General features: G+C 29.5%; 2 protein-coding genes across 3 annotated transcripts; one reads left to right on the forward strand and one right to left on the reverse strand.

Annotated features, from left to right (window-relative positions):
* Positions 1-7,209: 7,209 nt before the first annotated feature.
* On the reverse strand, positions 7,210-22,934 carry LOC123290586 (GRB10-interacting GYF protein 2). 2 transcript variants are annotated; one of them, XM_044870832.1, is made up of 17 exons: positions 22,882-22,934; positions 22,302-22,432; positions 22,088-22,223; positions 18,824-19,441; positions 18,076-18,626; positions 16,943-17,432; positions 16,328-16,579; positions 15,480-15,572; positions 12,658-12,969; positions 12,027-12,242; positions 10,731-11,341; positions 9,628-9,898; positions 9,442-9,567; positions 9,113-9,233; positions 8,346-8,651; positions 8,018-8,250; positions 7,210-7,576 (listed from the first exon to the last, which is right to left on the reverse strand). In XM_044870832.1, the coding sequence occupies exons 1-17, from the start codon at positions 22,912-22,914 to the stop codon at positions 7,451-7,453; spliced, it is 4,626 nt and encodes a 1,541-aa protein (XP_044726767.1). In that variant the 5' UTR covers positions 22,915-22,934; the 3' UTR covers positions 7,210-7,450. The 2 variants fall into 2 exon arrangements, with proteins under 2 accessions (XP_044726767.1, XP_044726768.1); XM_044870833.1 differs by lacking the exon at positions 15,480-15,572.
* A 178-nt stretch (positions 22,935-23,112) lies between these two features.
* LOC123290588 (uncharacterized protein C1orf50 homolog) lies at positions 23,113-26,239 on the forward strand. The gene is made up of 5 exons (XM_044870835.1): positions 23,113-23,360; positions 23,417-23,544; positions 23,605-23,661; positions 25,569-25,730; positions 25,869-26,239. Exons 1-5 carry the CDS (start codon positions 23,276-23,278, stop codon positions 26,175-26,177), a joined length of 741 nt encoding a protein of 246 aa, XP_044726770.1. The 5' UTR covers positions 23,113-23,275; the 3' UTR covers positions 26,178-26,239.
* Positions 26,240-26,365: the final 126 nt, after the last annotated feature.

Below are 26,365 nucleotides of genomic sequence, written 5' to 3' on the forward strand. Positions count from 1 at the left end.
TAACATTGTGCTCAAAATAGATAGACTAGACTAAAACAGGATTTGAAAATTAAGAAAATTTTCGGAAACATATGATGGTGAATTAAATACAAAATCAAAATATTTTGAAACGTAATAACTTTTTTTTATTAATCAACGTTAAATATTACTTGACTCGTGTTTTCACACCACTTACAGGCACATAATTAGTTTAGAAAGTCTTTCACTAAATAATCAATTTTTTAATTCTCATATATAATGTATCCAAGAATGGTTGTGTGGTATACAGTGGGTTTCGGTTTCATTTGTATTCAGTTTAGAGGTTGATCAAGTTTTTTTTTTTTAATATTATTATGTAATACACGTCCTTTGCTGAAATATTTTATCTCATTCCGTTAAAAGTATGAAACTTAGCTTAGCAAGTATATAGTTTTCTTATGTTGCTTCAATACAGAATTGAAATAATACACTAAAAATATTTGTTTCCTCAAAATTTACATTATTTTTAGAAAATAAAAATCAATTTTTCTTATATAACTTTTCTGTACTATTCTTCCGCCCATATTATATTATTTATTTATTAATTGAATTTATATAAGGTTTTTGGTAGTACATACTATACTAAAATAATAAAAAATAATTTTATTATGTATTATTACGTGTATGACTACAAGTTTTTTCTTTGATCTCAAAAATTTTCGAATCTGCGTTCATTCTCAAGAGATTAATTTAATTTATACAAACTATAAACAAATTTTGTATAAATTAAATTAATAATAATACACTAATAATAAAATTATTTTTTATTATTTTAATTATATATTTATTTATATTTTTAAATTACTTGATGATCAAAGAAAATATTGAATTACAAAATTATAATATAGAATAAGTTTGAATTTAGTGATGTAGGTTGAAATTTTGAAACTGATATCCTTTCAAAACTCTGAGCTATGGTCCCAGTCTTAAAATACAACTTCCTTAAAAGAATCACTGAATTAAATTTCGATTTTTTCCCTAATTTTCTTGTTCAATTTTTATATTTAGGTATATGATTTTATGACATGTAACCGCCATCAAATTAGCTGATGATGACTACATGGTAGTCAAAATTTATATTTATATAATACAAAATTGATCTAGAAATTAATTCGAAATATCCTACAGTTATCTTTTATTATCTTTGATAATATTGATAAGAGTCATTGAAGACAAAGAAATTATTAAGCCGTATGTATCGTAACACGAAGCTAATTTCGAACTAAGATTTTATTCAAAATAAAAATTTGAGCACTTTTAAATGGTATGTGGCTCTTTTTTCTTTTCTATTTTTTTTCCTTTTTTTTTTTTTAAATGCTTAAATAAAGAGTTATTTAAGAAAATCTGTATTTCGTCCTCTGAAATATTGAATTTTAAAGAAATAAATATTTCTCAGCGCGTTTCCACTTCTAAATAGATATACACATATTAAAACTATAAAATATTAAGTTTCATGTTCACTTCTGAAATAAATAATATTTTTTAGCTTAGACTTATACTTTATGTAAGTCATTTTACACAAATACATAAACAATTATCAAACAAAATGAATGATTAATCTCATTTCTTCTTTTTTAAATAAAATATATAAACTCTGCCTGATCAATTAAATTTCGTTATTATTTTCTTAATAATTCAAATTTAGGATTATCCCCTAACAATTAGCATTTTATTGTCGTTCAATAATTAAATAGTTTGTAGAAGAAACCAGCAAAAGTAAAAATTACAAAGTACTTGAATTACGTTTTCTGTTTCTTTAAAGAAAATAACATGAAATTTATATAATCATAAAAATTATTATTTCATTTGAAATTCAAAGCTAGATTATTCATTTTTTACAGTACAATAAGCTCGAATCAAAAAACAAAATAGTACGATGAGAACAAATAGGTGTAAAAACAAAAACGTGGTATGTAATAAAAGCAAAAATATCACACAATAGTAAAAAAATTATTCTGCAAAATTTAAAAAAAAATTTATGTTATACAGCAAACAATCTGTATTGAAGTAAAGTACATACAGCGTGTAACAAAATAAAAGTTCTTTGTTGATAATTTAAGAATTTTTTACCAAATAATCTATTTTAGAATTTCTCTTTTTGAAATTGCTTTATTAGTATGTGAAAAATCTCAAATGCGTAGCCCTTTCGTTTGTTTTTTATACCATGTATATATGTAATAAATCATAGTATATTAAGTTTAGTCCCAAGTTTGTAACGCTTAAAAATATTAATGCTACCAACAAATTTTTGTAAAGGTGTTCATAAAATCACCTAATTAGTTCATTTCCGGTTGTCTGTCCGTAAGCACGATATGACAAAAACGAAAAGAGATATGAAGATGAAATTTTTATAGCGTGCTTAGGACGTAAAAAGTGAGGTCGAATTCGTAAATGAGCAACATAGGTCAATTGGATCTTGGGTCTGTAAGACCCATCTTGTAAACCGCTAGAGATTGAACAAAAGTTTAAATATAACAAATGTTTCTTATAAAAAAATAAACAAAATTTGTTTGAAACAATTTTTGTAAACGTCACTGTTTACCCACGAGGGCGAAATTAGGTGCAAGTTTTACAGTCTGTATTATACAATGTGTCTTTGTACCATCTTGGTATATACATATCTGTAGTATGACAGAAAAAATCCGTTTAGTAATGCATCTAAGCGAGAGGTATTATATACATGTATTGAACATTAGTTGGAAGACGCTTGGAGAGTGGGAGTTTTTTAGTTACAGATAACTAGTAAGTTGATAAGTTCATCAATCTATTCAATCATCACTGCTTCTGACTTTAGTATGCCTTCACATGTAGTAAGAGTCTGTTGAATAATTTTCATTCTTGTCTTGTTGGGCTAGCCTTCTTTCTAACTATTAAAAATTCTTATTTAAATATCGTTTATTATTTGTATGTGGAATGTTTGAAAATAAAGGATGGTATTCTATTAACGGTATAACATAAAACAACAATCCACACAAATTAAAAGAAAAATAAAACCCCAAAAAGAAAAAAAAATAATAATTCCGACAAAAGAAAATGTTAAATCATATTTTCGAATATTCCTCCATCACTTGCTAAACAATATCCGAGTCGATTGTAGAAATCTGCCCGGGTTTTTTCTATCATTTGAGGAGAAATATTCGCACATGCATCAAAAATTTTTTGCCTTAATTGTTGTAAATTTTCTGGTCTATTCCGTGAATATATCTTTTGTTTTGAGAAAACCCCACAAAAAAAAGTCGTTAGGAGATAGATCTGGAGATCTGGGTGGCCACTTGATGGTGCCAAAACCACTCATAAGACGTTTCTGGAAAGTTTCTTCCAATAACTGCCTTACAATTATGGCATTATGTGCAGGACAACCATCTTGTTGATACCATACAAATTCCAGGTCTAAATTTGGAAGAGCTCTAACAGCGGGCAGTATGTTATCTTGCAACAAACTCAAATATTTTTGAGAATCTAAAGATCCGTCAATGAAGAATGGTCCTATTATATGGTCACCCAATATTCCAGCCCATACATTCAGTTTCTGTGGAAACTGAGTTTGGGTTGTAACATATCTATGTTGATTCGTCTGAGACCAATATCGCATGACAGTTGGATTATGTTTTCCATTTAATGGAAAAGACGATTCATCAGTAAATAATATATTTCTGATAAAATTATTTTCTTGATTCGCCTTTTCCACCGTAGTATCACAAAACTTCATCCTGCGATAAGGGTCCTCAGGCAAAATCTGTTCGTGTTTTTCATACTTAAAACATTTTAAATCGTTCTGTTTCCAAATTTTTGCAACCGTAGCGTTGCTTAGGCCCAGTTCTTCACCAACTTCTCTTGTCGATTTTTTATCGTCAATAGATAGTACACTACAAACTGCTATACCTCTCTCTTCATTTTTTTGTGGAGCTTCCTCATCTTTTTTGCGGCAATATTTACACTCACATAGACAAGAATATTTTTCAAAACAATGAATAATATTCATAACTGTTTGAGCGGTTGGTGATCGCCTATCTTCAAATAGTACAATAAATAATTTGACACAGTCAAGTGCCGAATTTCCCTGATAGTACCATTTGAGAATTTGAGCTTTTTCTTGACTTGTGTAATAATAACCCATTGTTATAGATAATACCAATAAACAGAATACAAACATGTATTTCCAAAAGCATTCACATACTAGTAATGATTGAACGTTATCAAATCAATTAATAATATTTTTATGCAACAAAACTCCCACTCTCTGCATGCATACAACAGAAGATCTGTCGTATCGTATCTGTAGTCTTACAACACATGTATATAATACCTCTCGCTTAGCTGCATTACTAAACGGATGTATTCTGTCATACTACAGATATGTATATGCCAAGATGGTACAAACACACACTGTATAGGAATACCAGTTATGAATGTGTGAGTATCTAAGATTGGGTATCTTTCTTTACTTACGTGACGCCAAAAAACAAACTAGGCGTCATCAACACTGTCTATACATGGTATTTCAACAATTAACTCAGTCAATTGTTTGTTTTCACTTGTTTTTTGAGTAAAATCAATAATCAGAGACATTATTCTGTTACATCCTGTATTTAAGTGAACGTATAAGAAACGTAATAAGAACTTTTAGTTTTAATAAAAACGATAACATTATTTTAATTGCAATTGATTGCAATTAAAAAATAACTCTATTTTGTTAAATATATAATATTTATTTTTTCATTAGTTTTAAACAAAAAGTAACATAACTAGCTGTTTGAACTAATTTATATCAATTCCTTTTTCCATTCCACACAATAGAAAATGTGTTTCTTTTTTGTGTAAAGATAAAAAATTGACCATAAGAAAATATTTTGTTTAAAACTAAGAGCTATTTCAATTTGTTGCACTAATGTTCTATTATTTCTTTCTTGGTAATCTAAAATTGGATATGTACCTATCCTTTTATTGTAATTACAATTGAATTTTCAAGTTGACGCCTATTACATCACTTTGTCAACACACATCATATATCAGCTACTATTTAATTTTCAAAAAAAAGTATTCCTCAAAAATCTTATACGAAATAAGCATAGAATTTTTAATTCTAAAATCATATCTTCTTGATAAAAACCTATCATAAGCAAAGAGCTTGGCAAGAGTTACCTTCAAAGCTACGGAAACTTGAATTTTTTAAATTCTGATTGAATTATCAAGTGTGATTTTGATCTCAAAAATTATAGACAGGAAGAAAATACAAAATTAGATTATAAATTATTATGAACTTTAGGGATGCGGAGTAAATCTCTCTCGTATTTTTTGTAGTAAATTTGATAAGATTTTTATTGGTATAGAAGCAGTCACGTATATATGTGAACCTACCTTCTTATCGTCATATATTAAAAGCGGAACTACACATTTGTAACTTTAATTCAATACCGTGAACAAATAAATTGGAACTAATGTTTTGTTATGTTTAACAAACTTTAGAGCAATACTCATACGCATTTGATCAAGTGAATGTCCGGCATGTCAGTATTCTTCAGGGCTTTATGTACAAAATAAATAGAAGATATCTTACTAAACTGACTATCGTCACTGAAATGTATAGATCGACCTTAAACCTTAAATTATTCAAACTAAAAGTATGATGGGCGAGTTTAGAAAAATAAATTGTTGAATATGCTAAGTTAAGACACTCGGAATATGTAACCTAGTTATCAAAATAATAATAGCTATTTTTTATGCTAGATAGAAAGTAAGAAATGCCGAGAGTTTAATTTAGCTTACACAGTACTTTGTTATTCTGGTCAAGCTCAAAATTACATATTATATGTCAGCATACGCGCTCATTGATTAATACGCATTTTTAGAAATTATTGCGTGCCTTAATTATGCTTATCTTAACAACTTTCTTCTACGAAATTTCTTTTTTCAAGAACCCCGGAAACTATACAATTTAGTGACAAGCTTGAAATTAATGAATGTTCGTTTTTTTTAAATTCTAACAAATTTTTTCCAATACTTGGGAAAATGGGGTGTCTGGATAATGATGGCGCTACGCAAATCATAATTTTTGGAGTGATCTGCGCTATTTTTTTCCAGGAAAATTCCAGGAAAATTGAATTTTGCGTTTATTATTTAAATATTTTGTAATTAGAATAAAACAAAAAACGGGTGGTGTTCATTTAATTTTCTCTAATATGAAATTCGTACTTACTTGAGATACTATCCTGATAATTATTTTTTATCTTTTTCCTGATCTATATAATAATAATAATAATAAGCCCTACACACTTTTTGAGAACTTGTCACCCTCAGATAGTGAAGTCTCCTGATATAAAAAGTGTTAATATAAGCAAGTAAAAATACAAGATTATGTCGAGGCCAGGTGTAACGTTTCTCTGAAGATGAATGAATCCAAAGTTATGGAACCCAAACATTCAAATTTTGATCTACATATATTGTTTTATTTCTTATATATTCCAGAGTAAAAACTTTCATTCAACGCAATAATAAATTTGTATAATATTCCGGTGTTTAGCCCAAATAATGGATTGGGACTCTGATTCAACGATAAAGAAGACAAAACTGAAACAAATTTGACAAATGACGTCTGAATTTTTATACATTTTAGGGCGAGATAGGTTATTAAACAAAAATATTTACAGCTTATAGGTCTTTTTTAAAGCGACTTAACCATATGCCATTTATCAACCACGATGGAAGTGTGAATGAAAATTATCGGGGTAGGTTAAAAATTTTTTTTTGAAAGAATTCTAACAATTGACGTGATTTGTTTCAGGATCAGAGTCACGATCCATTTTTCGCGTTAAAGATCGGTACTAAAGGACTTTTTACTGTAAAAGACTTTAAAGTGCAACAAATTGAATCTGCTATGAATAAAAATAAAAATGATATGATATATAAATATCTAAGTAATACGTATAAAAATCTTTATTTTCATTTTTTTTAAATCTCTAATTATAAATAAATTTTTGAAAAAGTACAACAAATATATACGGCAAAAAATATACTTAAGGGGTAATATCATGGATATTTAATTGTTTATTTTTTCTTAAAACTTAATTAAATGATCTGTTGTTATTATTATTATTATTTGTTTGATATAATTATTAATTACACAGTCTCTCTCTGCTGAATAATAGTATATAAATAAATAATATAAATTATTATTTAAAAAATAATTGGGATTCTCTTCTTCAATCGATTTGTATTATATTATTAAAAAGGGTTCTTTTTTTATGTACCATCATCGTTTTTAAAATGAATTCAACATTATTTTACTTTTTACAGAATAATTTACGATTTTAATTATTAGGTTGAACTGTATTTATGTGATCTAATAATAAATCAAAAAACTGAAAAAATGTGAAATGATGAGAAATTGTACTGAATAAGAATTAAATGTTTCTGCTAGCTTCACAGGATTTTTTTAGGCATTATCTCCATAATCTCTGTCACCTACATTAATTCTATCTTGAGCAGCTGTTACAGAAAATCCTAAAATTCTTGAATCCACTTTCATCATTCGGGATTTCTTCACTTTTTTACTTTTACCCTTAAAAGAAAATTATTAATTGGTGCTTTGTTTTTAATTATTATGACTTTTTTTATTACGGTGACTTATATCGAAACTAAAAACCATTTATTATGATGAAACTTAACGAAAAATAAGCAAGAGATCATAAGCTAGATAAAAATGTTCTGAGTATTGCAATTTGAAATTACCAGAGATAATTACGGCAAGAAACAGATGAAAATATCGCCAAAAATCGAGATTTAAAAAAAACAGATACTTTAAACCTTCATCTGCCAGAATCTGGTCCAATTTTCGTGATGTTTACACTTTGGAGAAGGTTATTTCGTTGTAAACACACCTTTGTAACCTCGTTACTAGGAGTTTAAAACTAAAATGGGCTTGCGATTACTTGATATATAACCTTTACTACGGACATCTTAATCTATAATTCTAATTGGTTTTAATGGTAAAAATGCTTACTTTTACTTCTTGAAATTCGGTATTATTGGATGGATTTACAGCAGGTGCTGGCACACACATATCATCGGTATGCTGTAATGCAGCACGATTGCGTTGTTTTGCTTTTGAACGTCGTTCTAAAAATTGGCGTGCAAATTCATTTACTGCATTACTATCACCCAAATATGTACGAACATAGTCTTTTACTTCATAAGGTGATTCTATATCCATTAAAAATCCAATAAATGTTGGAACTGTAAAATAAATCAAGACCGTTAACAATCCTCTACAAATTTTTGATGATCAAACGTGCACTCGAAGTCAATTGAAAAATAAAAAGAATACTTACTATGAACTTGACCATTAATGGTTGTAAGTGCTTTAGTACACCAAGAACTAAATTCATTTCCTAATTCCATACCGTTTGCATCAAATAATTTCAATGTACTTGATGATGTATTCTCATCTTTTTTCGCAGATTTTTGTTTTGTCAGATTATTATTATTTAATTTGTTTTGTGCCGTTGTTGTTGTTTTATTTGAATTTTGATTAATACTAATTGCTGAACGACTTTTTGTTACACCAGGTGTAGGTTTTGATGAAGGTACTTTAGTTTGTTGTTGAACTGATGAACTGTCATCCCAGAATCCAGCTCCTTACAAAAATAAAATTAAATAACTATTTTGATTCTGTTTAATTTATTTTGCAATTAAAAGTAAATAAAGATTGTAAAATTTTGTTTTTTGTACATCTTTGCACTAAATATAGGAGTTTAGAAATCGGATCAGGATGGCCACAAGAATCAGCTTTCATAATAATAATTCTCGATTTTCTAGTATAATTTCTCATACTTGACTTCACTTGAAATTCACACTGAAGTTTCAAGTCATTAGAAAAGTAAAATTTTTGACCAAATGAATCTTCAGGCGATATTTCGAAAACTTTATATGTTTTTGGGTAAAAATTAGAATACACTTGATATTAATTTTTATCTGCATTAAATAATGAATTTATCTACATTGAAAACAAATTTTTGGTGATTTTTACGATTTTTTTCGTCTCCGTTTTTTTGGTTTATTTATATTTACAGTATCAGTTAGTTCACGCTTAAAATACCTGTATTTTGGCCCCAAGTTAAACTTTGACTAGCTGAACCCCAAATACCAACAGATTGGACAGGTGTGGTGGCAGTCTCTTTTTTTTCTTTTAGTTGAGCTAATCGAGCTTCAGCTGCTTGCTACATAATAAAAAAATAAATAAATATATATATATAAAATGTAAGAAAATCTTTTAATTAACCGACTTAAGAGTGTACCACATAAAATGTTACTTATTTAAATTTAAAAAATGTTTGTTTAGAACATTGTAAAATAATATTTTTTTATCCCAATGATAATTTGTAACATTTTATTTAGAGAATACATAAAATGAACAGAATTACTAACTTTTGCCAAACGTTCTTGTTCTTCAGCTTGTATTTCAGCTAATGATTTGACTTTTTTTGGCGTTCCAGCAACTTTACTTGCCCATTTTAATTGCATAGATGATTTTTCAGCTACAGCTTGTTGTTCCTAAATCAAATGAAATCATTAAGTCTTTATGAATCGATAATATATGAAATTTTTATTTACTTGAGCTTCTCTTTGAGCTTGAGCTTTTGCTTGCTGTAATTGCATTGCTAATTCAGCCGCACGTCGTTCTTTTTCCGCTTTTTGTATTTCAGCTAATGTTAATATTTTAGTTCCTGTTCCTGGTGCACCTGAAATTCCACTTCCAGGTACACCAGTTTGACACCATGGTGCTACTCTGGCACGTTGTTGCTGTTGAGTTTCTTGCATTTTACGCAATGCTTCTGCTTGTCGGCGGGCTTGTTCTTCTTGAGCTTTACGTTCTTGCTCTTTTCTGTAAAAATTTCAATATATGAGTATATTAGATCCTTTATAAGTTTGCTAACATTTATGGACTAATATGAAGGAAAATGACAGAATAAAATAAAACCAATAAAAATATGTTGGTAACATGACAATCGGTCAAAAGCAGTATTTTCTTAGTTTTAATGCAAATCGTCATTATTATAATGTTTAGATAAGAAATGCCACAAGACGTCGCTAAAACATAAATAAGTTAAGAAATATCTAATCAATATTTCTGCGTTTGATGAAGTATAACTTATTAGCTCTAAAAATTTATATTTATAAAAAATTACAACAAAATTATTCGGTAAATGATTATTATTATTTCATTGTATAAGGTTGTTAGCAGTTAAATAGATGTCAAATAGGCGAGTCCAATCACCTATACCCATCTAGCACATTGCTCATATGGAATTCTTATGCCTGTACAATAACAATTGGTCTATATAAAATATGTCGATAAAGAAGCATGTAATAAATTTTTTGCTTGCTATACTAAACCACGATACCATAAGAATTTTTATAGTTGAATCAATAAAGAGGCTTGTATCTCTAAGAAGTTCAAGAAGTTCCAATTTTGATAAATTTATATAACCCAAAAAATAAATGTCATACAAATGTTGTACAATTAAACAATTTTGGAAAAATGATGATTTTTAAGATTTTCTACCTTTCTTGGCCTTAGTCAATAAATAAGTATTATTTTCTTTGCTCATACATTATTACAATTTAATTTATAATAATAATATTTATCTGCATTTAACCTTCTGCCGCTCGCCTAAGACTTCAGGTGATTACTAATGAAATTATAGAATACTCACTTTTTTTCATCTTGCATTTTCTTTTTATCCTCCTCTTGTTTCTTTTTTGCCTCTTCTTCAGCTTTACGTTGCTCTTTTAATTTACGTTTTTCTTCTAATTCACGCAGTCTCTTTTCTTCAGCTTCACGTTTCGCTACTTCTACTGCTTTTGCACGTAGTTTTTCAGCTTCAGCTTTTTTTCGTTTTTCTTCTGCAGCTTTCTTTTCAGTTTCCTGTTTTTTCAATTCATCTTTACGTTTTTCTTCAGCTAGTTTCTTAACATTTTCTTGTTTTTTAACTTCTTCATTGCGTTTTTTCTCTTCTGCAACTTTTTTATCACTTGCTTGTTTTTTTGATTTATCTTCTGCTGCTTTCTTTTCTTTTTCTTTCTTAGATTCATCGCTACATTTTGTATCTGCTTTTTTCTTTTCATTACCCTTCTTTAAATCATCTTTAGATTTTTCCTCTTCGGTTTTTTGTAATTCAAGTTCATTTCTTCGTTTTTCATTTTCCATTTCTTGTTTTTTTAATTTTTTAAGCTCTTCTTCTATCCTTTTTTGGTTTTCTAAATCTTGTTGTTTTAAAGCTTGTTGTGTTTGTCGTTGCTGCTCTTCAATTTTACTGACATTTACCTATCAAATAAAATAAGTGTAGATGTTTATTTTGTTACAAAATGAACGTACTAAACTATCAATATACAATAAAACTCGATTTTCAATTCAAATATAATTAGTAATAGTTAGTTATAGCTAAGTAACCATATTAGAATTCCTATACAAACTATCGAAAATAAGTTTTTTCTATATTGATGCTTTTGTTTTGCAATAACATATACACTAACCAGCAAAATAAGACTCGCTCTAAAAATTTCGTTGAATAGTGAATAGTCGATTAAAAATAGACGATTTTTTGCTACAAAATTATTGCAATTTGAGTATCGTAAAATTTCAAAATTATTTGTTTAAAATTTTGCACTAACTTTCCAGTAGCTTGTTTAATATGTAACTTACGGAAATAGTGTAGCAGTTATTGCAAAAAAACAACTTTAAACAAAGATGGCGGCCTTTTCCCAAGTGGTAGCATCCCGCCTTTCATTCAATTTTAAACTTATCTTTAAAATACAAAAGACTGAATTGATAAGGACATGCCCTTTCTTTGAGTTAATGAAATTTACCATTATATGCGCAAGTGAAGTCGCAGATAAACGATAGTTACATATAAATTTCAATTTCCAGGTAGTTGAACACTTTTTGTGTTAAAATATCAAAGAATAGAGTTAATTGAAAATAATAATAATTTTATTAATTAGTTAAATACCATGGAAGATATATTATCTGGTTGCATTTGGTGTTGTGGAGTAGGTATTGATCCAGGACGAAGGGGTGATGGTATATTAGCACGAATATCACTACCCCACATTGATACCGGTGTTGTAACATTATTTGGCGTTGGACTTGGATTTGTTAGCCACGAGGGTGGTTGTTGATTTGGTGTAGGAAATGTTCCTTGACTCCAAAATGAGTCTATTGTTTGCTGAAATTTAACATATATTTGTAACATTGAGGTGGATAACACGTATAACTTGAAAACTAGAGTTCTAAAAACACTTTGAGTCCGATTGCCTTCTCAAATTTATACTTCTCTGTTGCTTCGAATGAAAATTTCATAAATGCATTTTGAACAATTTTCTTTATTAGTCCAAACACATGAGATACGATTATTCGTGGTTCTTCCAAATCAATATTTTTATTGATGTTGACTCTTTTCGTTTAAAAGTTTCCCGATCACCGATCTGGACAATTTTAAAAATTATCACGAAAATAGCTCTAATTCACCATAAATATGGATTTTTTCTAGTATTAAAAAGTATGGTTGTAAAATTAGAGGCCGAATAAACGTAAAGTGTTTTTGAAACTTCTATTCAATTTGGAATTCAGATAAATCAAACCTGAGGTGAAGGGTGTGGCGGTTGAGACGGAGGTTGCTGTTGTTGTTGTTGTTGTTGATTTGAGAAATGACGTAAGAAATTTTTAATCGAATCATTTTCTGTATGCTGCTGATTTAAGTGATCAACACCTCCACCGGACATTGGTAAAGAAGTAGATATTTGACTACCGGGTGGTGGTACAACCATTGCTGAATGTGGTTGTTGCATTCCACCCATTTGTTGTATTAATTGCTGTATTGGATCTAATTTTGGTTGGTTTGGAATATTGTTTGCTGGCTTTGTTTCATTCATTTGTTGTGGTAATTTATTAGCCTAAAATTAAAAATTTTAATTATAGAAAAAATATTTATATCGACAGTAGTTCCAATTTTAAAAAGATATATAGATTCTGCATATTGTAACTTCAGTAAATTGCCTGGACAACGTTGCGAGAATATTTCTGATATTATGTCCGAGGGCATTGAATTTGTTGGTTTGTAAACATTTTTTAGGAGCATACCGAGTGTTGCGTTAAGTATGGCCCTATTTCTACCCTTAGATCATATATTTTAAATGGATGAGCCCAGTGTATACCAAGTATATGTATTTTGGCGTCACAGAGTAGATTAACAAAGATGAGAGTAGATAAACAAAGATGAAAATAGTTGGAGGCCTGTTTAAAATATATGATCTAAGGAGGCATGATCGTATAACCGGAATCAGCTGTTTCAATGATGTGTTTATATTTCAAATTGACATTTCATATGATCATATGATCATATGATCGTATGATCATGTATTTTAAAATGTAGTGTATTTTCAAAGGGTATAATCTTATTTAAAATACGCGCCAGGATATTACGTTGTATATTAAAACATGCGTATTATGACCAGGCCCTGATATTTACTATCCTTGTCAATCTACTTTGAGAGGTGGTTCTCACTCTGTTGGCAATTCCAGTAGTGAATTTTCAAAGTTTCTACCCCTTACCAAAAATTAAATGCAAAAACATACTTCTAAAAATAAAAATATGACGTTTTTGAAGAAATGTTTCCGCCAGTTGAAAGTGAACCTTTATTACATACAAATTATGAAGAGCTTACTCTTAATTGATCCTGAAGGCCAATGTCAAATTTCTTCAATAGCTGCCCTTTCACATTAATAAGTAGTAAAACTTAGTAATTTTTTTTTACTGATTGATTGCTTATGACGGAATCCCTATAAATCCATCTTTTTAAAAGGTCTTTACAACACAATCCAGAAGTGAAATTCGGTGTCATCACTTACGACAGTTTTTTCAATCAATGGATTATTAGATTATATACTAGATTATTAAGAGTGGGCTATGAATGGCAACTAAGTTTATTCATACATAGTATTGTTGTAAACTACTATGATTTCTTTATATCCATTTCTATATTTGTTCAACGCCTGCTGTTGAATAAATAGATGACGTCACAAGATAAAATGATTTTCCCAAAAGTAAAAATTACATATTTTGACAATATTCACTCGACATGTTGGCTACATAGATTAGTATGTCATAAAATATTTCTGGCCACTTTTCCAATTCGTTTTAGTATTATTAATATAACTTAGTGTCAACAAGGCTTAATACTGTAGGAAATAAAGCATTTGAGCCAGAAAAAAACTCTGCACCAGCAGTTTTTTATGGGAGTAGGAAAATGTTTGTCTCAGTGTACTCAACCAAATCATATTTATGCGAATTTGTGCATTTTCGATTTACAATGAGACAGAACTACCCTACTTCCGGGCACCACATATCCTTTATTTCCTAACTTCACCGTTTTCGAGACATAAATATTTGACTAAATAAAGATTATTTTGTGGTTCTGATCAAAAATTTTGTTTTAAAACCGTATACTATTATATTTTTGACAATTCTAAATAGTTTTTAGCTCTTGACATTTTTTACCTGACTTCACCGTTTTCGACATTTAAGCGTTTGAAAAAAACGCCTGTTTAGAATAGTCCAATATGTAATATCATACAGTTTTAAAATCAAAAATCAAATCAGAACCACAAAATAATCAAAAAGTATTTGATATAGGTAAAGTAAGCTCAAAATGCCGATTTATTAAAAAATTTGTTATATGTGGGCGCTACTTAATAGTCTTAATGTTGAAATTTTAAAATCGTAGTATTTTCTTAAAAGTTTTAATGTTGAGAGGGCGACTTTCTTAAAATTTACTATATTTGGTGTTTTGTTTGACGAAAATTCCAAGTATCGAAATTATAAATATCAATTCATTGACATGAAATTTGAGTAATTTTAGTAACTACACCTCCAATTGAAGCAAAGCATTTTAACTTTCAAGTTTCAAATTTAGATTAAATAAATTGTTTAATAAAAAAAACGTATTCTTGAAGAGACTAGTGATTTATAATTTTAATCATTTTAAAGAAATAGTTTTAACACAAACATTGAACTAAAAAAGAATATGTTCCGTTATTCCATTTCATTTTTAACCGCTCTCTCCCAAAGTTACCTAAGCAAATAACTGAAGTCACTTTATACAGTATCTCAGTTTCATTCTTAGTAAGTCGAAACTATTTCTTGTTAAAGGACGTTGCTCTTACTATTCGAGTATAACGATGTTATTTTTAAAAACAATATATAAATTCATGTTAAACGTTAAAGCTATTACAACATTTTATATATCATATTCAGGTTAGTAATTTTGAATCAAACGATCAAATAAACCATAGACTGGTAATAAAATTAACAATTGTTAATAAAAGATAATTTCGAATAAAAATTGGTTTTAAAATAAACATAATAAGCGATATGAAAAATTTTGTATGAATGAAAAATGGATACCTGTTGCATTTGATTTATCATTTGCATTAAAGGATTGTTGGGTGAAACTCCTGGAGCAGTTAATGGATTTATGTATGATGTTTCCGGCACAATCTTCAAAAAAATTTATGATATAAAATTTAGTTCAAACAAAAACTCAAAACAATTGTTAATAAAAAAAATAAAATAAATAAACAAAATAAAACAAAAACAAACACAAAAAATCATAATCAGAATACTTTCCATTATTTAAAATAGACAATAAAATTTTATTTTTTTTATATATGATTTTGAAAATAATAAAAATGGTTATGAATTTTAAAATAAATAGTTTTGAAAGTTGGTGCGAATATACTGCATGATGCCTTATTTTTTTCTATTTCTTTAGGGGCCATCCATAAATTAGGTCCAACAATTTTCGATTTTTAACCCCCCCCCTTGTCATAGATGGTCACATTTTTGGAGCCCTCTCCTCCTTGGCTTAATACAAAAATTATTGCCCCTCTCCACCCTCCGAAAACAAGTTAATACTATAGCATAGCCAAAAACTGATTAATGCACACATATTGAATACTAGTTGGATTACTAACACGTTGACTAATAATGGCCATTATACGACAACAAATGAGCCTGATCACGAAGACTCTAATTATAGGGCATCCAAATGCACATCACTAGGTAATGTTTACATTGGCAAATAACTAACCTGATATATAGGTTTTCAACTTAAATTTTTCTTAAATGATTAAGTAGAAAAATTGATTGATATTTGTTTTTTTGATTCATAGGGATATAAAAATTATTATCATCTTGCCAAGTTTAAATAATAAAAGCATTTACCACACAAAAAAAAAACAACTTTGACTTACTGGTGAGGGTTGTTGAGTCATAAGATGTTGTGCAATTAATTCTCTTTGTTGTAATTGTGATAATGCAGCCCACGGCTCTGTTTGACTCAATGCTTGTAATGTCATTGCTTGTCGAACTAGCATTTGTTGTTGAGCAAACGTCTGTTGTAACTGTAGTTGTTGTATTCGTTGTAAGGCCTCGGAATCTATTCCGCCAACACCTGGCGTCTGACTTTTATTGGCTCCCAATAACGTTTGTGGATCCGGAATTGCCTATGTACAAAAAATAATTTCTTTATAAATACAATCTAAAAAAAACCATGACCAATTGTGTAAACAAATTTACAAAATCAAAAAGCAATTTTCTACAATAATTTGAATCTAAATGTTTCAAAAATTCAGTTCATTAGATTATTATATTTGAAGAAATTTCCCGAAAAAGCTTTTCGTATGTGATTTGACGATCATAATTTTAAAAAATGATGACCCATAAATCGCCTACATTAAAGCAAAATTATCGAGGAAAATTTCCACATAAAAATTCATGTATGCCAGCAAATCCTTGGAGTTCACTTTACGAATCAATACAAAATTAAAAACGTTTAATTATCAAGAACCTGTTTTTTATCAACATACCTTTATTGGTTGTAAACGACCGGTTGATGAAAATGGTCCTCCGCCACTATTACCACACAATTTAATAAGTTCACCCAATGTAAAAAATCGTTCGTCACATTGACGTTTTAATAATAAATTCACTGAAAAATACCCTGCACGATACCATTCTGTCATATCGGATGCCAAAAAAGGTCCCTGTACATCCCCTTGTGGATCTCTATAATACCATTTATCCGGAATGATACTTGTTTGCGGTGGCGGAGGTGGTCCTTGTGGTAATGATTGTGATAGTATATTCGAATTCATCACAGAGTTTTGTAACAGATTTGATTGTAAATGACTACCATATGCTGATTGTGATTTAATGTCGGATGATGATGTTGAATTTATACTATTCGAATAATCGTTAGTACTTTTATTACTACTGTTTGGAGTTTCTTCATCTAACATTAATTTTGCAACCAAATCATCTGCTACTTCTTGCATTCTATCAAATTCATCTTCATTCCTGTTTAAGATATAAAATTTTAGAAATATTTGCAGGGAAATTAAAAATTATTTCTAATTACGGGAAAATGACGTCCTTACGAAAATTTCTTACACGAATTCGTGATTCAATTATACAGTGTGATCATTTCAAAAGTATCCACCCTTAATCTTAACTTTTGACCTGATGTGATTATTGTTTTGAGTGTGGGTACCATTTGGAATTTCTAAGTACCCTTTTCGAACTTTCCCCTCGATATCAAATCGACGTGTTTTCGCTCAAAACAATTATCACATCAGGTCAATAATTATGAAGGGTGGATACTTTTGAAATAATCACACTGTATACGACATATCTGTTCCATATCTGTTCACACGGACCTTAATTACAACGCGCGTTAGAATTAAAATTGAAGTCCGCGTGAACTTAGCCTTAAAGGTTAAATTAAAAACTACAAAATCAACTACAGAGTCTGCTGTTTCTAAAGGATACCGATTTCCAGGGAGATCTGAAGTATATAATTTTTTTTGACTTGTGCAAAATCGGAGATGTGAGGGCTGGGGGGTTGGATGGACTTCGTCATACTCGAAGTCGCAGTATGATAAATATAAATAATAAAATATAAACAATTTAGACTTAAAAATAAAAAAGTTTTAAAGCTTACTTTTTTACTGAATTTGCATTTTCCATAATTTTTTTATTATTTGAATTGCCAAGACCATTTGAACCAAGTGTCTGAATTCCCGGTTTTTGTTGATTATCTGATACATTATCTAATAATTTGTCGTTATTATTTTTCGACGAATCTGTGATGGACGATGTCTTCTCTGATGTCTTGTCCGTCGAATTTGATTTAGAGGTCATTATGTTATTATTATTTGAAATTGTTTTGGTTTGATCCAAGGAAGTTTTTTGAGGCACATTATTAGAAGAATTTTCAACATTCTTAGGTGGAGACTTCTCCTTCTCTTTCGAATGTGGACTTGAATGTTGTTTATTTTGTGATTGTTGTGAATTTACCGATAATTTATCATGATCTGTGTTAGACTGATTATGATTTTTAATCGGTGATTTTGTATCATCACGAAGAGGTGACGGCCCACTATCAGATTTATTACTCAATGAATGCGCCGATTGTGAAGTATGTATTGTTGAAGCTCGATTTGACTGCGGTAAATTCTGTTGTGATGCTGATTTTTGAACAAGTCTTGTTCCCTGTTGATTTAAAAAAATTATAAATATGTATAAAAAACATCATTTTAAATTCTTAGCGACTTTCAAATCGGAAAAATGTGCTAACTTTATTATTTTAAAAGTTTAATAATTTTCAAAAATGCGTAAATTATGTTAATTTATTTGAGAGCATGCTCTGTTAAAAGTTTAGTAATTTGATTAGTATAATAAATTCTTACATTATTTTCATCTTCAGTACTATTTCCATGAAAAGCACCGGACGAATCAAACGAACCAGATCCACCTGACTCATGTAAATTCTCCGTAGCCCATTCAGGTAAATGATCCTCCGATGAATTTTCCCAAGGCGTTCGCCGCAATGTTCCACCCCGACCCAAATGGGATGCATCCCCACTTGAATGCCAACTAGTTCTACTCGATCTGTCAGGGATTATTGTACGTTCAAATCTATCTTCACCAGGATCCCCTTCTCTCCAACTAGATGATCGGCTCCATTTATCAGCCGATCTGTGATTAGAAGTTCTCCAACCATCTGTCTCCTCATCAGGTCTGTGGCGTCTCCAATTATCCGACCCGCCTATAGACCTTGATGAACCCAATTCTTTTCTGGGACTACTTCCAACACCAACCCATTCAGGTCCATCCGCCACACCATTTCGTTCTGCCCATCCACTTTGACTTCTTTCATATGGTCTGACAGGATCATCATATCCTGAACTGGAACGTGAATAACCTTGATGAAAAGTAGCTCCTCTGCCCCGACCACGACCTCTTTCTAATGAGCCTCCTCGACCACGCGTTGAAATAGGAGGCGCTGGTCTACTCTGCCATAATCTCTATAAAAACTTTCTAACATATAATACCTAAATTTTTTTTTTATGTTCGATATAAATGTTAATTAATTATAATAAGTTACACTAAATAATTTCAATGTTCTAAAACTAATTACATTATTAAGGAATTAAGTAATATTATAAATAATTTATAATATTAACTAAAAAGTATTCCATGATTTTAGTGAACGATAGGAAGAAAATGATTAGTTTAAAAAAAATTAGCCTGAAATAAAATAACAGCTGTAGAAAATTGTTTTAATCATTTTTAAATTAGGATCGAAGCCCAGCGCTGTGACAATGATTTTTTTTTCAATAATTGCGTAATCCGATACTTAACAAATAGTTTGAAATATTATGTCCGTGTCTCCAAGTCTAAGTAAAAAATATTGTAAGTGAAACCCGATTGGGAGTTATTAAAAAATAATTTATGACTCTCCACACCAAAAGTATTATTTTGTCGTTTGAAAATGCTATTGAACACCAATTTGCAAAAAAAAAAAAAATCTTTTTTATATTTTAGGATATGGCGCATCAAAAAATTTATGAACCCTAACTTTCTGGTGTGTGGTAAATAAGCTCGACGAGAGTCGATGTGGATGTGCCACATATATGTCCTATATGTTTTCCCTCATATAGAACATATATGTGACAGAACGGCCAATTTCGAGATGGAGGTGTACAAATCTGGGGAAAAAAGTGGATCCTAACTGCCTGGAAGCAACGGTAAGTTAAAGCATCCATTTTTATAAACCGGGAAAAATAGTGGCAGACAAAACTTTGTGGTGGTTTCGGAGGGTAACAAGCGGTAGAAATTTTTTCAGTTTTTACTTTATACTGTTTTACAGCAGTTTTTAAAAATTATCCCACGCTTGGTTTCAAAAAACCGTCATACTGCCAGTCGGCGGTGTCTGCCATTATTTTTCCATAAAAGTACATGTTATAACAATAATATCGTACTTGAATTTATCCAATTAGGATTCACTTTTTTCCGATTTACTTCAACCCCACCACTTCCGAAATTGCCATCAAGTTTTGCCTGCTACTATTTTTACGGGTTTATAAAAAATGGATGATTTGGCTTACCGTTGCTTCCAGGCGGTTAGGTTTTACTTTCTTTCCTAGATTTCTAAACCTCCCTCTATTTCGAAAATGCCTATATTATGCCATATACGTGTGTCCTATGAGAGAAAACACATGGACTCAGGAACTTATTTACCGTGCGGCAGAAAGTTAGGGTTCATGAATTTTTTGACGCGCTATATCTTCGAATATTATTAGATTATTATTAAAATGTACAAAAAACTGGGAAAACTGCTTTAGGTTAAAATTTGTTTAGAAAATTCAAGTCAGCAAAACTTAAAATTTTGTAAACACAATTAAGCACATAAGCCTATATTAAAAAGAAGATTACATTAAAGAGAAGACTAATTTTTCCTATAAATATTCTTGCAGGAATAGCTTTGGTTTTAATAAGGGAGAGTGTTAAATAAAGTGCTCAAATCTATTTTAGATTTAAACTAATTTTTGTTTTTAAAATCTTCCTTAGGATTTAGGCAAGCTTTAAACAATTTGATCAAGATTTACAACCCTTACTTTCATACAAAAATTTTATTTATTTTTAATTTCAATTGCTTACAACTTGTAAACAAATTTCCTTAGAATAAAATCTCAAATATAGCAAGCTGAAAGGAATCTCTTTAATAAAGACCAGCAATTCATTACTTCAAAAAAATTTAAAATTAAGTAACTAAATTTTTCTGAAACTTCCAAGTCCATTGCAAGTAGCTTTTGGAGCTTATTGTATATTCCCGTATTAAATAAGAGAAATTATATAAGTGTAACTTGAATCGGGCCAATATTTAAAATTTCATACAAGATGTAACAAAAAATATCATTCTTTGAGTGTATGTTGTAAGTATTCATCAAAAATATTGAATTCTCGACCTACAAATATATCTAATTTTTACTCAAAGTTCGGCTAATTGGAAATGAGTCGATTTCAAGTGCTTTGAAAATCGGAATAGGTCTTTATGAGTGTTTTTTTTTTACTTGTCATTTCTAATCTTTTTGGAGAAAAATGGCCAAAATTGGTTAATTTAAAAAGCGGGCATTGTTGCATCTTGACGAAAAAAAGACTATTTATTTCAGAATCTATACAGCAGATTAATTATTGAAATTTTCAAATCCATGTATAATGAATATCGATTTTTTTCAACTTTCTCTAATGTTTTCTCACATTGTAATGTTTAAATGCCATTAATAAAATAAAAGACATAGATTAGAGAAATTTTTTGTTTCCAAAAGCCGTGGAAAATCGCTATAAATCGAAGTTTGGGTGTCAACTTCTGAAATCGAAAGGAGAATATAGTTCTAAAAAAAACCATTCAGTGAAATTGATTCAAAAACACATAACTAAAATAATTGTTTTTAATTCTTCTGAGATTGCTACGAAAACGATTACGTACTCACATTGATTAGTATTTAATATTTTCATAAGCACTGTTATTGACCATATAAAGTATTTTTCAGAACTGTTTCGGTTTTTATATTATAAAAATCATTGAATATGTTCAAAGTAAAGCACCCAGTTTTATGTTACACCCTGTTAAATTAATATTTGAAATAGTAACACAAAATTTTACATACATTTTCATCTTCTGTCATTGGTATTAATGCAAGAGGTAATTGAGACTGCTCAACATACAATGCTGCAAAATTTGAAAGGGGGTCTGGTGCTCGTAAACCCTTTTCAAATAATGCTAACATCTCCTCTCTGCCATATCTGTGAGATAACAATTAAAAAAAAAGTAATTACCAAGTAATATTTTTAATTTTTGATTTAATAAATCAAATTGTTTACCTAAAATCGGCAAGTTGATATTTGGTTCCACCTGAACTTGTATTACTTGAAGTATTTCCATCTGAGGAAAGATTACGTATCCATTCAGGACCAAAGTTTAAAGAATCGGTCATTTTTCTCAATTGAAGAAGCTATATCGCATGCAAAATAAACAAAATTAAATACACAATAACTTGGAAATTAATGCTCGTATTCAATAACGTTATATAGTATCATAGACAATGTATTCGCAATACGTCTTTGCCTAAATATGGAAAGCAAAACTATTTTTAACGTCATAAACTATAATCAAGAAAAAAGTAACACAATTCAAATCAAGTGAAAACTTTAAGAACACTATTCAATATGTCATAAATCCGTCATAAAATATTGTAAACATGTGGCTCATTCAAATATTTATAATTTTTTGCCCTAAGGACTTAGCTTAGGTGGCACTTAATTTCTCTAACTTAAATGAACTTATTCACCAATTATTGATTATAATATTGATCTCATAAAATTTTATGTTTGTATTGAATCGTTATTTATTTAATAATATCGATATATTAATCACAAATTTCAATTTAAACATTATAAATACCTGTTTTGAAGTACACACTGAAGAGATCAACATCAATATGGCTGATTTTATGATTGTACGCATGCCCAAACGTCATATTGGAAATTGAATAAACTTAGTAATAGCATTTTCCCCTATTAACTATCTTGCTCGATTTTAAATTCAAATAAAATTGTACAAATAAAATTATTAAAATATAAATATGATAAAATAAATTACATAAAATGCATTTAAATACAATAATATCATGAGTAAATTGACTGTTTGAAATAGAAAATAATATTATTATGTAATTCCAGGGTGTTTATATTTACGTTTGTAATTGGTATTATTAATCAAGTCGTCAGAAAAATAAAAATTTTCATTTGGAAATCGACAAAATTTATGTTGAATTTTTATATTTATAACCATAAAAATGAAACGTAGTGTAATTCGCTGCACGTCAAGCTCATCAAGTGATTCACTTAGTTCGGACACGGATTCTTCATTGCCATCAAAAGGTATTTTTATCACTTTTCTTAAATTATTTGAGGTTTAATTTCTAAAATTATTTCAGTAAGTCAATCCCAACCCCGTCTTGTGGAACGTAATCCTCAACCGAATGGAGTGTGTTTAGTTAATCCTAAACGTTCAGGGAAGCCACAAAGTCAGGATATTGTAGCTTTAGCAAAAGAAATTAAAGACGTAAGACAGTTCATATATGCATTTTTCATGATTCTGAAATCTTTATTCTTTGACATGTAGGCAAATGCACTTATATCAGCTGTGACATGTGGAAAATTAAAATTGATTTCCGATCAAGTAAGTACATAGTCAGGATTTGTGACATCAGTTAAAAACTAACAACTATCTATAAACGATTATAAATCTTTAAATAATGTAAGATCCAAATGTAGGAGAATAATTTAGCGAAAAGGTGATAAATATGTAATTATTAATTTCATTAGTTCAATAAAGGTCAAATTAATTTTACATATTTTCGTCATCTTATCACGAAGTTCTAAATTGTTATAAACTACAAGTCCATGCTAAAATTTTTTGGGTGAAATCTCCCACCAAAAATAATGTTGAAAAAGATGCTCTTATATGTAAAAGTAAGTTTAAGCACCATTGCGTCAATTTTGCGCGGTCACAGGTACAAATGGGAAGTTACGGTGAAGTATTTTTGTACGGCTTTCTCCCTTATTTTAGAATTTCCAAAGCCCTCCTATGTGATTTATTTCTATATATCATTTATGTAATTTGTTTCGAATAATTATGCAGAGTAGTATCCAGCAACGCTGTATATATTTGCTGGTGCAAGGGTGGGGCACCAAGGAGTGTGACATTCAATTCTCACCTGTACCGAACAAAACTGACGCCATAGTGCTTAAACTTACTTTTACATATAGGAGCATCTTTTTCAACATGATTTCTGGTGGATCATTTCATCCAAAAAATTTTTGCACAAACTTGTAATCTATTATGAGATTTTAGAAAACCGTTACTTGAATAATGCAATAATAAATACTAACTCGATCCGTGCGGAATTCCACTCCCGTAGTTACCGTAACCCGAGGCTACCTGTACCCGTGGCTAAAAACAACAAATTTCGATGTATAAACTAACATGTTTGGGTAATAATATTTTGAGTATTATATGTCTAGAGTATTAGGAAGGCATCTGTAAAAACTAACATGCTTGTCTAATAAACTTATTATTTAAATTTATATTTTTTCGTTCAAATTATTTGTCTAGCGTGTTTTTTCCTAAGCGGTACATTTTTAGATCGTGAGTATATTTTTCGTCAAACCTAAACATAATAAGCTTGAAAATGAGGGGTGAATCATGGAATTTGATACAGGAATAAGGTAGATAAGAGTAGGACAGAAAAAAACTTGCTAGAGTAATAATATATAAAACTTGAACCATAAAAAAATTCCTCTAATTATCCAAATCAAATATTTCTATCAAACCTAAAAATACGTCTTTCTTAAAATATAATTTTTCTTGAAATTAAACTAAATCTGAAACAGTTGATATCCGATTTTCCTTAAAAGTAACAATTAAATTAGCCACCACAATCAAAATTGCCTTGAAATTGATTTCATAAAATGCAAATTATAAGCGAACAAACATTTGATTTAAAAATAGAAATAGACTACCTAATTTCATTAACATAATATATTTTCAAATTACACCCAAATTATTATTTGCGTGCGACGAGTAAATTTGTCGCATTTGTGGCAATTCGCTGTTATAGAATGAAAAAGCGTGCAGAGATAAATTCCAATCCCACATTCGTAAAAAAAAGTGAAACTCATGTGAATTGTCTTTTATGCATTCGCTTCGTTCATACTTCTAACTTCATTCTTGTGTGCAATTGACAATTTATCATACTTGTTGCGCAGCGAAATATTGACTCTTACTACGGCTCAAATCGATATGACAATATAACAACAGTGATTGGAAATTGACTTATTCAATTTGTTCACAAACTTACTTAATTTATATACTCAGAGCCGTTAAAAACGCACTTTTTAAAACATTATAAGTGTTATTACTATAAGGTTACTTGCAATGAGTGCACGAGCAATGTGCTTTCTATTGCAAATATATTGACTCTTAGTATACAATTATACATATATAAGTTAATCTAATAAAAGCGTGTTCAAGTAAGCATAGGCATTCTATATAAAATAGCTGTATAACAACTTTTTTTCTTCTAGATAAAGCGACTGCAAGAGGAAGCTATGGAAATTATCGAAGAGGGCTTACAAAATTTAGATTTACATAAAGTATCATGCAACTTTATTAAGATTCCAGGTGCAGTTTATCATTTATATCAAAGAGATTCAGGACAAAAATATTTCAGTATGCTGTCACCAAAGGTATTTAATATTCATATCTTTGAAGCCCGTTGTCCCTTTTTCTCAATTCAATCTTAAAGCTTCACTTTTCCTTATGGAAAAGTGCTTTTGCACATTTGTATCGATTAATTACAATAATTTTTGATAAATATTTTTAAGGATTGGAATTCTACCCCACCACATGAATATCTTGGAAGTTATAAATTAAATTATGATCGATCTTGGTCTGAAATGAGTGATTCTAAACAAATAAGTCCAACTACACATTATTTTATGCAAGAATTTAGCGGTTTAGACCAGAAACAATCAAGTGCAGATTCAATGATTAGTGAAAGTGAAATGGACGCAGAATCTACAGATTTTCAAATGTGTATACCAGAGGATAAATATCGTCCAAAAAGTAGCTCCCATAGTCGTAAAGCTTGTCGAATAATGAAAAATGTACTTCGATCAAGCGAATATGTATGATTTCCAAATGTGTAGTTAAATTTTTATTTTTTTGCTTACAATAAAAGATTTATTTAGTATAATTTTTGGATGATTTGATTATAGCGAACTGTTTACATTGAACCTTCATTTTGCTCTATCTAGGACAAGATAGAGCTACGAGACGTCTTCGGGTTAGAGAGATGCTTAAGTTTTAGGTTACAATATAA

This window comes from Chrysoperla carnea, chromosome 1 (genome assembly GCF_905475395.1).
Source record: "Chrysoperla carnea chromosome 1, inChrCarn1.1, whole genome shotgun sequence".
NCBI classification, from domain to species: Eukaryota; Metazoa; Arthropoda; class Insecta; order Neuroptera; family Chrysopidae; genus Chrysoperla; species Chrysoperla carnea.

Excerpts from the sequence above, each read along its gene's own strand:
- LOC123290586 (XM_044870832.1), bottom strand. The coding sequence starts at position 22,914 with ATGTTGATCTCTTCAGTGTGTACTTCAAAACAG. Across the intron at positions 19,442-22,087 it reads CAATGACAGAAGATGAAAAT|AGATTATGGCAGAGTAGACC; the intron begins GTATGTAAAATT and ends AAGTTTTTATAG. Across the intron at positions 16,580-16,942 it reads GTCGTTTACAACCAATAAAG|GCAATTCCGGATCCACAAAC; the intron begins GTATGTTGATAA and ends TTTTGTACATAG.
- LOC123290588 (XM_044870835.1), top strand. The coding sequence starts at position 23,276 with ATGAAACGTAGTGTAATTCGCTGCACGTCAAGCTCATCAAGTGATTCA. Across the intron at positions 23,545-23,604 it reads TAGCAAAAGAAATTAAAGAC|GCAAATGCACTTATATCAGC; the intron begins GTAAGACAGTTC and ends TTTGACATGTAG. Across the intron at positions 23,662-25,568 it reads TAAAATTGATTTCCGATCAA|ATAAAGCGACTGCAAGAGGA; the intron begins GTAAGTACATAG and ends TTTTTCTTCTAG.